We start from the raw sequence: 12,667 nt of genomic DNA on the forward strand, positions 1-12,667 counted from the left end.
CGGTATTTCTGCTCTAAGATTACCACGTTTTCTTATCCAGATATGCAACTTTTCCCCCTGAAAATAGGCTTACGTTTCTTTAACTGTAAAAGTTAAAGAGATGGCTATTAGCTTAATCCATCACAGTAGGAAACAGCAAAAACGCTGAACACGCGTCCATGTGACCGCAGCGCTGGCCTTCTTTTTCATCATTTGATCTGGTAAACACAGCAGGAGAGAGTTGCACCAGGTGTTAAAACCTTTTAAACAAGAGTTGTAGCTGTCCTCTTCGCTGGCAGACATGGTCACTAATGTTTCAATGCATGGCAGGTGCTTTGCTGCTAAAGAGACAGCTATCATAAAGAACTATCCCTCCAAGAGGGAGTCGGATGGTACTAGGCCCAAAACACAGAGGCTTGGGACTCAGAGAACCCTGGATTCAAATCCTGCCCCCCCGCTTTTGACAGCTATGTGACACTGGGGATCTTATTCATTTATTTATTAAATATCACTCAAAATGAGTTCACGTTTAGATGGGGTAATACGATCACGTGGTTCAACGGCGACAGTGATATACATGTACGTCATGTGGCTCCCGCCTACCCCTCCCTCCACTCTTCCCCTGTCCTCACCTCCCCACCCTGGGCTCCTACATGTAACCACTCTCATCAGGTCTTTGTCTATTTTTCCAGCATCTTTTAATGAAAATCCAACGATTATGAATCTGTTTTCTTCTTTTCCCTTTCTTATTCAAAGGATAATGTGCGTTTTCCTGCACAATGATTTTTTCTCATTTAATAGTATAGGAATTATCATTCAAACTCTCAGAGCCTTAGTTTTCCGATCAATGAAGTGGGAATGACACACCCACCTTAGAGAGCTGTCGGAAAATTAAATGAAACCAGATAGTGCAGGTAATCTGCCTAGCATAATGCCTACCTGGCCCCTGGCAAAGACTCAGAAAATGGTAGGTGGTATCATTATTGTTATCATGGGGCCAATGATTATGATACGTGCATCTAGGGAGGTGGTGAGAACGAAATGAAGTAAGGTATGTGAAAGAGCCTTGCACAAGGCCTAGCACATATATGATACCCAATAAATGGCAATGTTATCAACCAGTTCCGACCAAATATCAAACTAATCAAATATTAATCTACTAAGCAAAAAGCAACCATATTTTGAAAGGTTGAATTGCTTTTTTATGTTGCTACCCCTACACATATCTGTGATTCAACATCCTTCTAAAAATGTTTGAACTGTAACCACTAGGGAAGAGAAGGAATGGGAGATTTACTGAGCTTCTACCGCATTGTATTTATTGACTTATTGATTTATTGAAGAGATAATTTTGCGTTCTTAACCGTTGAACTCCCATAGGTGTGAACGGTGGAATTTAAGACTTTGTGGCAGGTGGGGAAGAACGGTGCAGGCAGGGGGGTGGAGCTTGAATCAGGAGTTGATAAACTTCTTGGCTGAACGTGGTCTGCCACCTGCATTTCTGTACAGTCTGTCGTGTACAGGCACGACAGGAATTCTAGGAATTCTCTGACAATTTTAAAATGATTTTTAAAACATCAGTGGAAGGATAATATTTGTGACAGGGGAAACTTACATGAGATTCAAATACCCGTGTCATAGAATTCTGTTGGAAGGCCACCTTGTTTACGTTCTGCGGCTGCTTTTGCACTGCAACTGAGATCAACAACCCACAAGCTGCAAGTATTTATTACCTGGCTTTTTAGAGAAGAAGTTTGCTTGCTGCCTTCTGCGCTGAAGGACAGTCGGTGCAGATCAAATGCTGTTCCTGTGCTTCCCTTGCAGAGGCAGCAGGCCCGGTGCGGGGGCCCGGACGGCAGCGTGAGAGGGCAGGGCGTGGACTGCGCCGCCCTCACCTGCATGGTGCAGCTGGCTCAGATCCTGGTTGGAGGCGGCCTGGGCCTTCTGGTCAACATGGCCGGGAGCGTCATCGTCGTGGTGATCACAGCCTCTGCGGTGTCACTGATCGGCTGTTGTTTTGTGGCTCTCTTTGTTAGATATATGGATTAGGTCAATAAAGAGACATCGTTCCTAACACCAGACACAGTGGAGCACACGGCAGGAGATCGATCTTTTCTTTAGCTCTGCACTGTTTGTATCTGCCCATTGGATGCCGCGTGTTACGACTTCAGCTGCGGTGATCTGCCCACTCCTCGCTCTCAGCCAGCCCTCTGCACATCCGTTTCCCTATTTCAGGCATCATTTGTCTTAGGAGAGACTGGGCTATGCCTCCATTCACTGGGGGCAAAGGGCAAGTGTGGGTGACGGCACCTCCCCGGGCCTTTCTCCCTCCGTCTCAGTGCAGAGGAATGGAGAGGCAGGGTCTGTTTTCCACAGGGCATTTCAGGCCTTGATGAAACCTGAGAAGCAGACTAGCGCGTCCCTGTGATGCTGGGATTTATGCTGTGATGTGATTTTTTTTTAAAGCCTGGTATCCATGTATAGTTGGCGGGGGGGAGTAATATTTTTCGTCAAATTCACTGTAACTCAAAATATTGCCAATGATTTATTTAAAGATATTAATTCACTCATCTTTAATTCATATTTAACTCGCTCATAATTAATTCATGCTAATTTATAATATCCCTGACAAGTCTGCTTGAACATCTCATGCTGGAGGATTTACTACTTTTGAAACAGCTCATCTTATTGACACAGTAAAAATCTTTCTCTCCAGTCTGCACTTTTGTTCCAGCCGCTGGAGTCTCTATGGAAGCCTTTCAAAGAACTGCCTTCCATTTCTCTTCTCCAAGTGAAGCCGTTTGCTCAGCCAGAGGTCAGCATGGTTTAATAGAGAGACCATGAGCTTTAGAGCCGGGCTGGTTTGGGATCCTGGCTTTGCTGCTCCCCAGCAAACTACAGACCCACCCAAGCCACACTCGCTCATCTGCACATTTGGGGTAATAATTCCTACCCCAGAGAGTTGCGACCATTTGTAATACGTTAACACTTACGGAGTGCTTACCACCATTCTCGGCGTTTAACCTGTGTTAACACAGCAATCTTGAGAGAGGCTGCTGTTACTGATCTCCATTTTACAGATGAGGAAACTGAGGCAGAGAGGCATTACAGAACTCGTCTGAAGCTACACAACTCCTAAGTGGCAGAGCTGGGCCTCGACCCCAGGCACTCCGGCTCTGCTGTTTCCGGTAAGAGCAGCGCTTGGGCTGACAGTTGGTCTCTGCACTAGAAAAATGACAGCCATCGTCACTATTTTTGAAGGCTCACCGTCCTGCTCTCCCAGACCTCGATCCTTCCGTCCCCAGCCTTTCATAAGTGTTTGTCTGAATAACACCGGATGTGCCTGAGTGGTGCGGAATGATTTGCCCCCATGTTTTTACAAGTTAAAAAAAAAGTTTGTGGTTCTTCCTCCTGCCTCATCTTAGAGTCTGATAGTGTAGTCGTTGCCTCAGGTGAATTTCTAGCTTATCAAAACCTCCCATGTTCGAAGGGTATTTGGAGAAAGGAAACGAGCTGCTCTGAGGACAGGAACGTGGGGATTTGGGCTGTTCTCTGGTTTTTCTCCTGTGTAGCAGGATGGATGGTTTGGTAGAGTGGCCAGGCCCCTGCAGTGTCAGCTCATTTGGGGGTAGGGGTTCCGAGAAGAGGAACCGTGCTCTGGGGGTTCTTTGGGTTCTCTTTCGCAAAACTGCTGGGGGCACAAGGCGCGCAGGCCCACTCCCAACTTCTGCTTTCCGGGGCCCGGGGTGAGAACGCTGATGAAGGCCCATCCCTCCTCCCCCCACCCTTAGCCCCACCCAGCACTGTGAGGGCCCTTGTGTGCACCTGGGCACCTGCACACCCACGGCCTTCCCAACCCCTCCAGCCTCTACCACACCTGCAAACAGCCGCCCTCAGCCTCTCCTCGCACCTAAGTGTGCAGAGGCTCAGCGGTGTCGTTCACCTTCCGAAGGACAGGACCCCCGGAGCCCTTGTAGACTCAGGGCCACTCAGATGGGGAATTCTGACGTCTTGGGTAATCTAGAAGGTGTGGGTGTGGAGTTCAGGCTCCAGGCGGCTCTGGCTTCCTTGCCATGTGGGAAGGGGTACAGGTGGGAGGGGAGGACAGAGCAGTGCCCTCTAATAATCAGAGCCAGGGCAGGGGTCCTGGCTGCCCGGGTCTGAGGGGAGTACCAAAGAGTACCAGCCGAAGGGCAGGGCCAGATCCACTGTCACCGCGTGACAGCCTCCCTCTCCTTCCCAGTTGCTCCAGTGGTCTCAGGCTGGGGCTGTATTCTCTCACACTCACTCTCCTCTCACCACTTGTGGGCTTCCAGGCTGCTGCAGTTCTCTTGGTTGCCTCCGTTTTGTTTTACGAACCTGATCTCTGCTGCTCTTGGGTCGTGGCTGGGGCAGTGCTAGCGTGTGTGGGGCGGCACATCGGGGGCACCCCTGTGGATCTGGGCACTTCTGGTTTGTGTGTGTGTGGCGGGGGGAGGTGAGGGGAAGGAAGGCAGCGACTTACACCGCAGCGCTCACCCCTTCCTGCCTCCTGCAAAACACGCTGCTTGCTTATCTGGCAACAGGCTCTCTGGGCTCCCACAGTTCATCCCATTTTCTCCAGATTAATTTTTTCCAGACCGGGCTGAGCTTTCTCCTCAGAGCTGACCGTGCTGTTGCTTCACTTATCAACCTCTGAGCCCTGCTTTCCTCCTCTCCACAGCGGCACTTATTTTCTGCCCCCCAGTCGGGTCCCCCTGCCTTCTACTACTGTATTCACTCCCAAATGAAGTCACCACATTCACATGCAAAAATATTCCATCTTCCCCAGTCTTCCTTCCTCCCTCTCCGCCTCACGTTATCCATCTGAGCACAGCAGGGTCGTGACTGACTTAGAGGAGTGACCGGGGAGAACACCTGCCCCCAACCCCACAGTGTGGGTGAAGCCAGGGCTTCCAGGACCCCACGTCACACAGCACCCAGCATCACGAAAGAAACAGCACCCAGCCGCCTCTCCTGCTTCACCTACCTCTTCTTGACCTCTGCAAGCTGTGGAAATGGAATTATGTGCTGAGTTCAGTGTTTATTTCCTTCTCCAAGGACTGCTCAGGTGATTAAAGATTTTGAAATGAATGACTGGGTGAGCTGGGAGGGTGACCTACAGCTGAGGGTCCTCTTACCTGGACCCCCCAAGAAGTCAAGAGCAGTCATCTCTGACCAACAACAGGGCATCAGGGCCTGGTCTTTATTACAGGGGAAGCTCTTTGCAGATGGAACACTGGATGGGTTATGGGATGAAGAAGGGAGCTAGAGCACACAGCCTCTCTCTCTCTCTCTCTCTCTCTCTCTCTCTCTCTCACACACACACACACACACACACACACACAGAGTCACGCTCAAATATTCAAATACTTTACTCCCTTAACTTCATTGAGGTTTGAATGAGTGAATAGAATCCAGTTTCAAAAGCCTTTAACCACCTTTGGGAACCTAAGTACTTGTTCTTAGTGTACCAATGACATATCCTCTCTGAGACAAAAATGTCTCACTCCCAGACAAATAAAGCAAGTATAGGGATATCTACATTCTTCACAGAAATCCTAGGAAATCCTGCAGGAGAAAGGGAAGCCACACGGCTTTGCTTCCCTCCCGCACCATGCACCTGGCATTCCAACCTCAAAGCCTTCCATCACTGCATTTCCTCAGCCTCAGACACCCTCTCTATGTGCCCACTCCCCCATCTCACCTGCCAGATCTGCCCATCTAAAGTGTACCTATATTCCCAGGTCCATCTCAAATACTGCTTTGGCCAGGAAGTCTCTGATCCCCCAGGAGAATCAAGCTTTCCATCCCTGTGTTCCTATAGATAGCACTTTCTTTTAGCCCTTACTATGACATTCAACTCACTGTCCCATGACTCATTTGCCTTGTGTACATGGCGCTGTCCCCTTCTAAATGTCAGGAATGTGTTTGTGATCCCAGCACTCAGGATAGAGCTAGGCACACAACACGCATTCAAAAAATAAATTGCTGATGTCCACTGGATTTGACCATTTCCTTGTTGATGCTTTTGTCCTTGTGACAGACAGAATCTTGGTCTTTGCTCCCTCTAGCCGTGTTCTCAGGAGTCCTCGGGTTTGGGTGGGGATGAGGTGACTCGTTTCATAGAGTTTTTTCACGAAGTCCTTGCCCCCAGCCCCTTCTGTTTTTCTAGTGCCCAGAGGCACACACTTCAACATATTTCCCCAAAAATCCTGGGCTACCCACACATTATTTTATCGTCAAAATTGAAAAGGCAAGTTGCTTTAATAAAGAGAATCTCTCTGTAAATGTCTAATACCAGCGTTACACATAGATACACTACCGTGCTACTCTTTGTTCTTTGGGGGTGTTTACTTGTTCATTTATTTTGTATTTTGGAGACAAGGAGGGCTTACAGTTCAGTTTTTATTAGCCCATTGGTCCTCAATATCAGTATCAGTAAGTTTTCTTTCTAAAGGGCAAAGAGAGACTGATTTGACTACTTTTAAAGAAAAGCATTTTTCTGTTTTCTGAAAAAGGTAACTTCTCAAGGCTACTCAGGATTGAGGACGTTAGGCAGCTTTGGTTTTTGTGGCCAAGGCCTGAGTGTTTGCACTGTGTGTGTTAACAGAAAGCAGGGCCAGGGACGCTGGGGCCGTGCAGTTCCCATTTGGAGCCTTAAATCTCAGACGCTACTGGGAATTTCCAACAAAATCACAAAACGATTGACAGTTCCAGAGGCTATTTAAGCAGACATGTTTGTATAATGATTATTTATGGTATTAAAATAAGCACACCGGTAGGTGCCTACATTACCTGTTTTTTGATCCCAAACTAGGTCGCCAAAGAGAACAACCGTAGCACCTCGGTCAAAACTGGCAGCTGGATGGGTAGATTGTTCGATCCCCACTCTGAGCAGCCTCAAGAAAGGACTACTGTACCGTGACCGGAACGGAATTGTTATGAGAAATGTGTCACCCTTCAGATGGTCCCATACACTGGGGCTTAAGGAAGAATTCATCACACATGTCAACGTGCTGAGCACTCCTTAGAATGAATGGAACTTGGTTAAGGTAGAGTCCTATGGGGATTCTGATTCCCTGCCTTCTCTCCTCAATGTTATGAACAATAAGAAACCCCACACCTGAAATCCTGGCGATCCCCTCAAAACAGACTCTCGGTACTCTTTTCCCTTTAGGACAGATTTTACTGGAGTCTCCCATTCCCCTTCCCACCCCACAACTCCCCCTTGAAAGATCAGACTCCAGCTTCCAGGAATTTGGGTTTCAGGAACCACATTTCTACAGCATCTCTTAATCTTCCATCTAAGCCAACGAAAAACGCGGCCAAACGATCCCCCTACTCGCTGGCCCAGAGCCTCAATCAAACCGGCATTCCGATTGCCAAAGAGTGAAGGGGGAGAGGCTGCAGAGGAGTCCCCAGTCCCAGTAGCCTGTCTACTCAGACCTGTTCAAGTTGCTCCTGGGCACAGCTCACTTGCAGCGCGCAGATCCGAACGCAAGGAGTGTCTCCAGGTACCCACACGGCTCTCAGGGGAACCCAGACGCCCAGCTTCCAGCGCGCGGCGCAGTCGCTGCTGGGGGACCCAGAGAGCCCCCTGTCTCCTTTAGGGGTCGTAGCCTGAAGAGGTCTCTCTATTCAGCCCCTCGAACTACACTGCGTCCGCTCCCTCCCGCAGAGACTCCACTCCCCCGCGAAGGGGCTCTCACACGCACGCCGGAGGGTTTTGGTCTCGGCGACCTATGAGCGCAGAGGCCATGCAGGGTCTTAGTCGGGCTCCGCGTGTGTCCGCTCTCCCCATCCCAAGTGACAAACCATACGCATCACGGGAGGTGGCTCTCTCGCGGTGCATTTCTCCTGAGGGCGGAACAAGATTGTCACTCCTTCTTCTAACTCCGAAGAAGTTTCTTGGTCCCATACTCTAGGCTCTCCGCTCAGCCAAGCAGCAAATCAGGCCTTCGCGCCCGGGCAGTCCCGGAGCCAAGGTGCAAAGGTTTTGTGAGTGGCTTACCCGACTGGATGCACCTTGAGGACCCTTTCAAGAGCTGGGGCGGGGGTGGGTAGTCGCTGGAATAAGTGCGCTCAGTTGTCTGCGCACCACTTGGCTGAGGCCCTCTTCCTTGTCCCCGAACTGCTTTACATTCCTGATGCCTTTCTCGGCTTCTGGGCGCCCCACACAGCCCAGCGCTGACAGCATAAGGAGAGGAAGGGGTGTGTGTGGAGACAAGGGGGACAGAGGCTGGTGGCTTGGTCCATTGAGGCTGGTCTCGGCCACTTTGCCACCTTCCTCTCTCCACCTGGGTTCGCAGCCTCCCCTCTCCGGAGAAGGTCCCCTGGCCACTTCGTAGGCTGCTCTTTTGTGTTTCTCTCTCTTCTCGTCCCTCTTACCTCTTGATCCGGGGGGCCCCCAGCATCCCCTAATCCTCTCTACTCTTTTCCGCCGAGGGAAGGCCACTTGGCAGTTCCTGCGTACCCCGGGCCTCAGCCTGCGTCAGTAGGCGGAGCTGCTGGGCAGCAGGTCGTAGCGCCCCTCGCTGTAGACCACCACGCCGGGTGGAGAGTAGAGCCTGTCGGGCTCCGCGGCCTGGTGGAGAGGCGCCAGGGCCTGCCGGCCTGGTCCTCGGGCTCCGGCTTGGTGGCGGCTGCGAAAGGGCGCATGCCAGTGAGAGAAGGCGACGCGAGGCGCCGCAGTAGATTCTCGAGCGCATTGCGGAACTCGCGGCGCACGAGGCAGTAGAGGATGGGCTTGAGGCAGCTGTTGGAGTGCGCCAGGCACACGCTCACCGGGAGCGCGTATACCTGGCACAGGAAGTACTCTTGGCTGAAGGGCACCGCGTTGAACTTGATGAGGATGTTCTAGGTGGTGAGTGCCTGGTTAGGCAAGCAGCACAGGAAGAAGGATAGGACCACGACGGTCACTGCTTTGGTGGCCTTGGAGCGTCTCCGGGCGCTGGCTCTGGCCAGGCCTCCCCCGGCTGCTGCGGCTCCTACTTCGGTCCCTGCCACGCGGTGGTCGGAGACGAAGCGCACCAGCAGCAGATAGCACAGGCTGATGATGCCCAGCGGCGGCAAGAAGCCCAGCAGCACCTCCTGCAAGTGGTAGAGGCCCAGCTAGGACTGCCTGTCGCGGCCTAGCAACTTGTCCGGGAAGCGCACCAGGCACAACTCCTCGCCCATCACCTTGATCGTGGTGGAGAAGATGGCTTTGGGCAGCGAGGCCAGCGCAGATCAACACGCGCAGTGCTTTGGCCGAGAAGCGGCAGCTGTCCCCCAGGCTCCGGCCGCAGCAGTCACCCCGGCCGTGCCCTCGGGTCCGGTGGCTCTTAAGAGCCAAGGCCACCGAGTGGTAGCGCGCCACGCTCGTGGAGGTGAGAAAGAAGACGCTGGCGTACATGTTCATGGACGTCACTGTGGATACGATCTTCCACGTTGCCTTGCCAAAAGGCCATCTGAAGTCGAGGGAGTTTTCCACAGCTCAGAAGGGCAGGGTGAGCACGAACTGCATGTCCGTCAGCACCAGCTTGGTGACGAAGAGGTTGATGGAGGACTTGCGCCAGCCCTGCTTACTCTTCATCAGGTAGAGCACCAGGAGGTTGCCCGTCAGCCCCAACGCGCAAACCGCCCAGTGCACCACGCTGATGAGCATCCTCACCCGCGCCTGGGTGTCCGCGCTCTCTGCCCCGCCGCCGCCCGGGGGATGCCCTGGCGCCGCGCCGGCTGGCAACTCTAGCCCCAGCTCCCACGACAAGTCCTGGAGCTGCAGCGACGCCTTGCCGCTAGTGTTGGTCGCCTGCGGAAGGTCCGGCATCAGACTGAAGAGTTCTGCGAGCTCGTCCCCGCCAGCCACCTCATTCATGGTGGCTTTCGCGGCTGCAGCGGCCACCTGCCTGCGCAGGTGCCTCTACGTCAGGTTTCGGGAGATAAGCCCTAAGGGAGTCCAGCTCTCCCGGGGTTCCGGCGTGCCTGGGGGTTTTCAAAGCAGCCGCGGAAGAGAGCGCCTAGGACCAGGGCGCCAGGCGCGTCCCCGGCGGAGCTTGGTCTTGGGCGCAGGAGTTACGCGGAGCGTCTGTTCTGCAGGGGAATTCGAGAGCCTAGGAGCACAGCATCTAAGGCGAGCGGTCGGCGTCTAGAGGTTCTCCGGCCAAGGTGGCAGTCTCCGGGTCCCTACTGTAAGAGTCAGACTTTGCCCCCTGCGTTTCCCGCTGTCACTTGGTCGCTAGCGCATACCCGCCCTGGCGCTCAAGGCCGCTATTGGGGGCCCTCTCCTTCTCTTTCAAATACCTTTGTCGGTTTCCTCCGCAGTTGCGTGGACGAGGCTTCTGAACAGAGTTCTGCCTACCTCACTCTGACTCTCTGCAGGGCTTTCGATGCTGCCCTCGCGGCTTCGCGTCTCCGTCTCTCCGCTGTTGTCAGCTCCCGGGGAATTGCCAGCAGCGTTCCCGCGAGTTGCATCCCCACCCGCCAAACCGAGGCCGCGGGCCCCCAAGGAGCCTGCGTAACCCCCGCGCCGTGAGAGGGGGCGCTTTCCGAGGTGCTGAACTTCTCCGCGCCCGTCGCGGGGGAGGGGGGGAGAGGTGCGAGGCAGGAAGAGCCCAGCGGCCAATTTCCCTTTTCCTCTTCAGCTTCAAAAGGAAATGGTCGTAACCCTTTATTTTCCTATGTCGCTGGAGAAAGTCGGCTTTGATTTGCGATCGCTTTTCCTTTCTTATTCTCAAACATAACTATTAGAATTTTTTTCTTTCTCACTCCCAAATGCTCAATCTTTTGCCCATTTTTCTTTTCTTTTTTTGCGGTACGCGGGCCTCTCACCGTTGTGGCCTCTCCCGTTGCGGAGCACAGGCTCCGGACGCGCAGGCTCAGCGGCCATGGCTCACGGGCCCAGCCGCTCCGCGGCATGTGGGATCTTCCCGGACCGGGGCACGAACCCGTGTCGCCTGCATCGGCAGGCGGACTCTCAACCACTGCGCCACCAGGGAAGCCCCCATTTTTCTTTTTTAAAGCAATGATAGCGGCCTCTTTTTTCATGCCCAGACCTTAAATCAGAAGATGAGGTCTCTTCCTGAATACACAAACGCCAGCTCCACTTCCCCTTATTAATTAGCTGACCACTTTAATTGGTGTCTGTGACTGTCAGGATTTTCAAAGCGTCTTCACATAACAAAACTCTGGGTTCATGTGTTGCCCTCTGCTTTGGTGTATTCTGAGAACTGAAGCGAAGCAGAGCATGTAATTGGTGCGCCGACTTCACAGACATTAGATGTTTAGCTCTCAGCCCAGAGCTCTTCAACAGATTGTTTACTCATATAAAACCACACTCTACCTTGATGCAGTTGGAATAGAGGATTTCATAAGGCTGTTGTTTGGCCACCAGCCCCCTATTTCCACTACTATTATAATCAGAACTCTTAACCAGTGATTTTTTTTTTTTCAGACCAGTGGAAGTAAATTCTAAGGAATCTTTTAAGTTCCTCTGGGCAACGGGAACCAATATAAACCATTTGAATTACTTCTTAAATTGAAGTTTATTTAAATGCCAGATCAACCGCTCTGGTGTAAAATGTACATTTCTTAGGATAAACTTAAGAAATTTGAAATGTTTTCCTCACTGTCCGGGACTAAACTGAAACAAAAGTATCTTACGCGTAACTGTCCTCACTCTTGCAGAGCTCGTGACTTTACTTACAGAGATAAAGAGTTTGTGCCTTGAAAGCAGAGGTGATAGAAAAAGCATAGTGAAAAAGAAACCGCGGTGCCCAAAACATATGAAGGGAAACGGAGACAATCTTGATTCCAAAGCGGGAGCACAGTTCCGGAGAACACGCTTCACGGTAGTCTCTGGTCTACTCCGTTTACCCGCTAGAGGGCGCCAAGGCTTTAATCAAAACCAAAACCAAACCAAACCACTTCCTTGGAGAAGTTCTGATCTGGAGAAACTCAGCTCTGCGCGGAACCGATACACAGGTCGCTTCTGTTTACATCTCTTATCCCTGCTTTAGTAGCCTCATCTTCAAGTTTACTTTTCACTCAAATTTTTACTAGCTCTTTCTCCATCAGATTTTTATTTCTCCTTTATTTAAAAAAAGTTTAAAAAATATTTCAAGGTGCTGTTGAAAAACAAGGAAGCTTAGGGCATACCCTGAAAGCCTTTTGCCTCGGTTTCCTAGTATGTACATGGGAGGAATTGTGGTTTTCAAATATTCTGAGGATAGGTGCTGAGCAGGTGACATCTGAGTCAGCTGGGGAGCTTGCTAAAATATAAGTTGCTGCTCTCCTCCCAGCCCCATGCGGCCACAGAGATTCTGATTCTCAGCGGAGTCAGAAAGGGGCTCAACAATCTACATTTTAAAAACATTCTTCCAGGTGATACTAATTTTCCCCCAAGTTTGGGAACATCTGGATTAACTTTTATTCCTTTTCTGTCTCTCCATGTGAAAAAATTTAAGTCCCAAAGAAATATTAATGTCCACTGGTGGTTGATCACATACTAGGATTGGAAGCAAAGGAAGAGAAGGGCGTCTCAACAGGTCTCCTTAAAATCACATTTAGGCCCAATAGTGATATTTTCTTCACTGTAGGACAGGGGGGGACCATGTGCTCCTGAGGTCTGCCAGGCCTTGAGTACTTGGCAGCGGGACTCAGACTGAGCCCCTAGGAGAGGCTCTTCCCA

The 12,667-nt window shown here is 51.5% G+C and overlaps 2 protein-coding genes across 4 annotated transcripts in view; one reads left to right on the plus strand and one right to left on the minus strand.

Moving 5' to 3' along the window:
* Nucleotides 1-3,415, plus strand: part of SLC45A2 (solute carrier family 45 member 2) — a 33,999-nt gene extending 30,584 nt beyond the window's left edge. The window contains exon 5 of one of the 3 annotated variants that reach the window (XM_032625161.1): nucleotides 1,804-3,415. In XM_032625161.1, coding sequence (XP_032481052.1) covers nucleotides 1,804-2,028 — 225 coding nt within the window. In that variant the 3' untranslated portion in view covers nucleotides 2,029-3,415. The remainder of the gene's footprint in view (nucleotides 1-1,803) is intronic. The other 2 variants (XM_032625160.1, XM_032625159.1) reach the window with 2 other exon arrangements.
* Nucleotides 3,416-6,826: 3,411 nt separating this feature from the next.
* RXFP3 (relaxin family peptide receptor 3) lies at nucleotides 6,827-10,452 on the minus strand. The gene is given in 4 exon segments (XM_032626570.1): nucleotides 6,827-8,616; nucleotides 8,619-9,226; nucleotides 9,228-9,901; nucleotides 10,345-10,452. Coding segments are annotated over 4 exon segments (1,515 nt in total). The 3' UTR covers nucleotides 6,827-8,491.
* Nucleotides 10,453-12,667: the final 2,215 nt, after the last annotated feature.

The sequence above is a fragment of the Phocoena sinus genome, chromosome 3 (assembly GCF_008692025.1).
Source record: "Phocoena sinus isolate mPhoSin1 chromosome 3, mPhoSin1.pri, whole genome shotgun sequence".
Lineage (NCBI taxonomy): Eukaryota > Metazoa > Chordata > Mammalia > Artiodactyla > Phocoenidae > Phocoena > Phocoena sinus.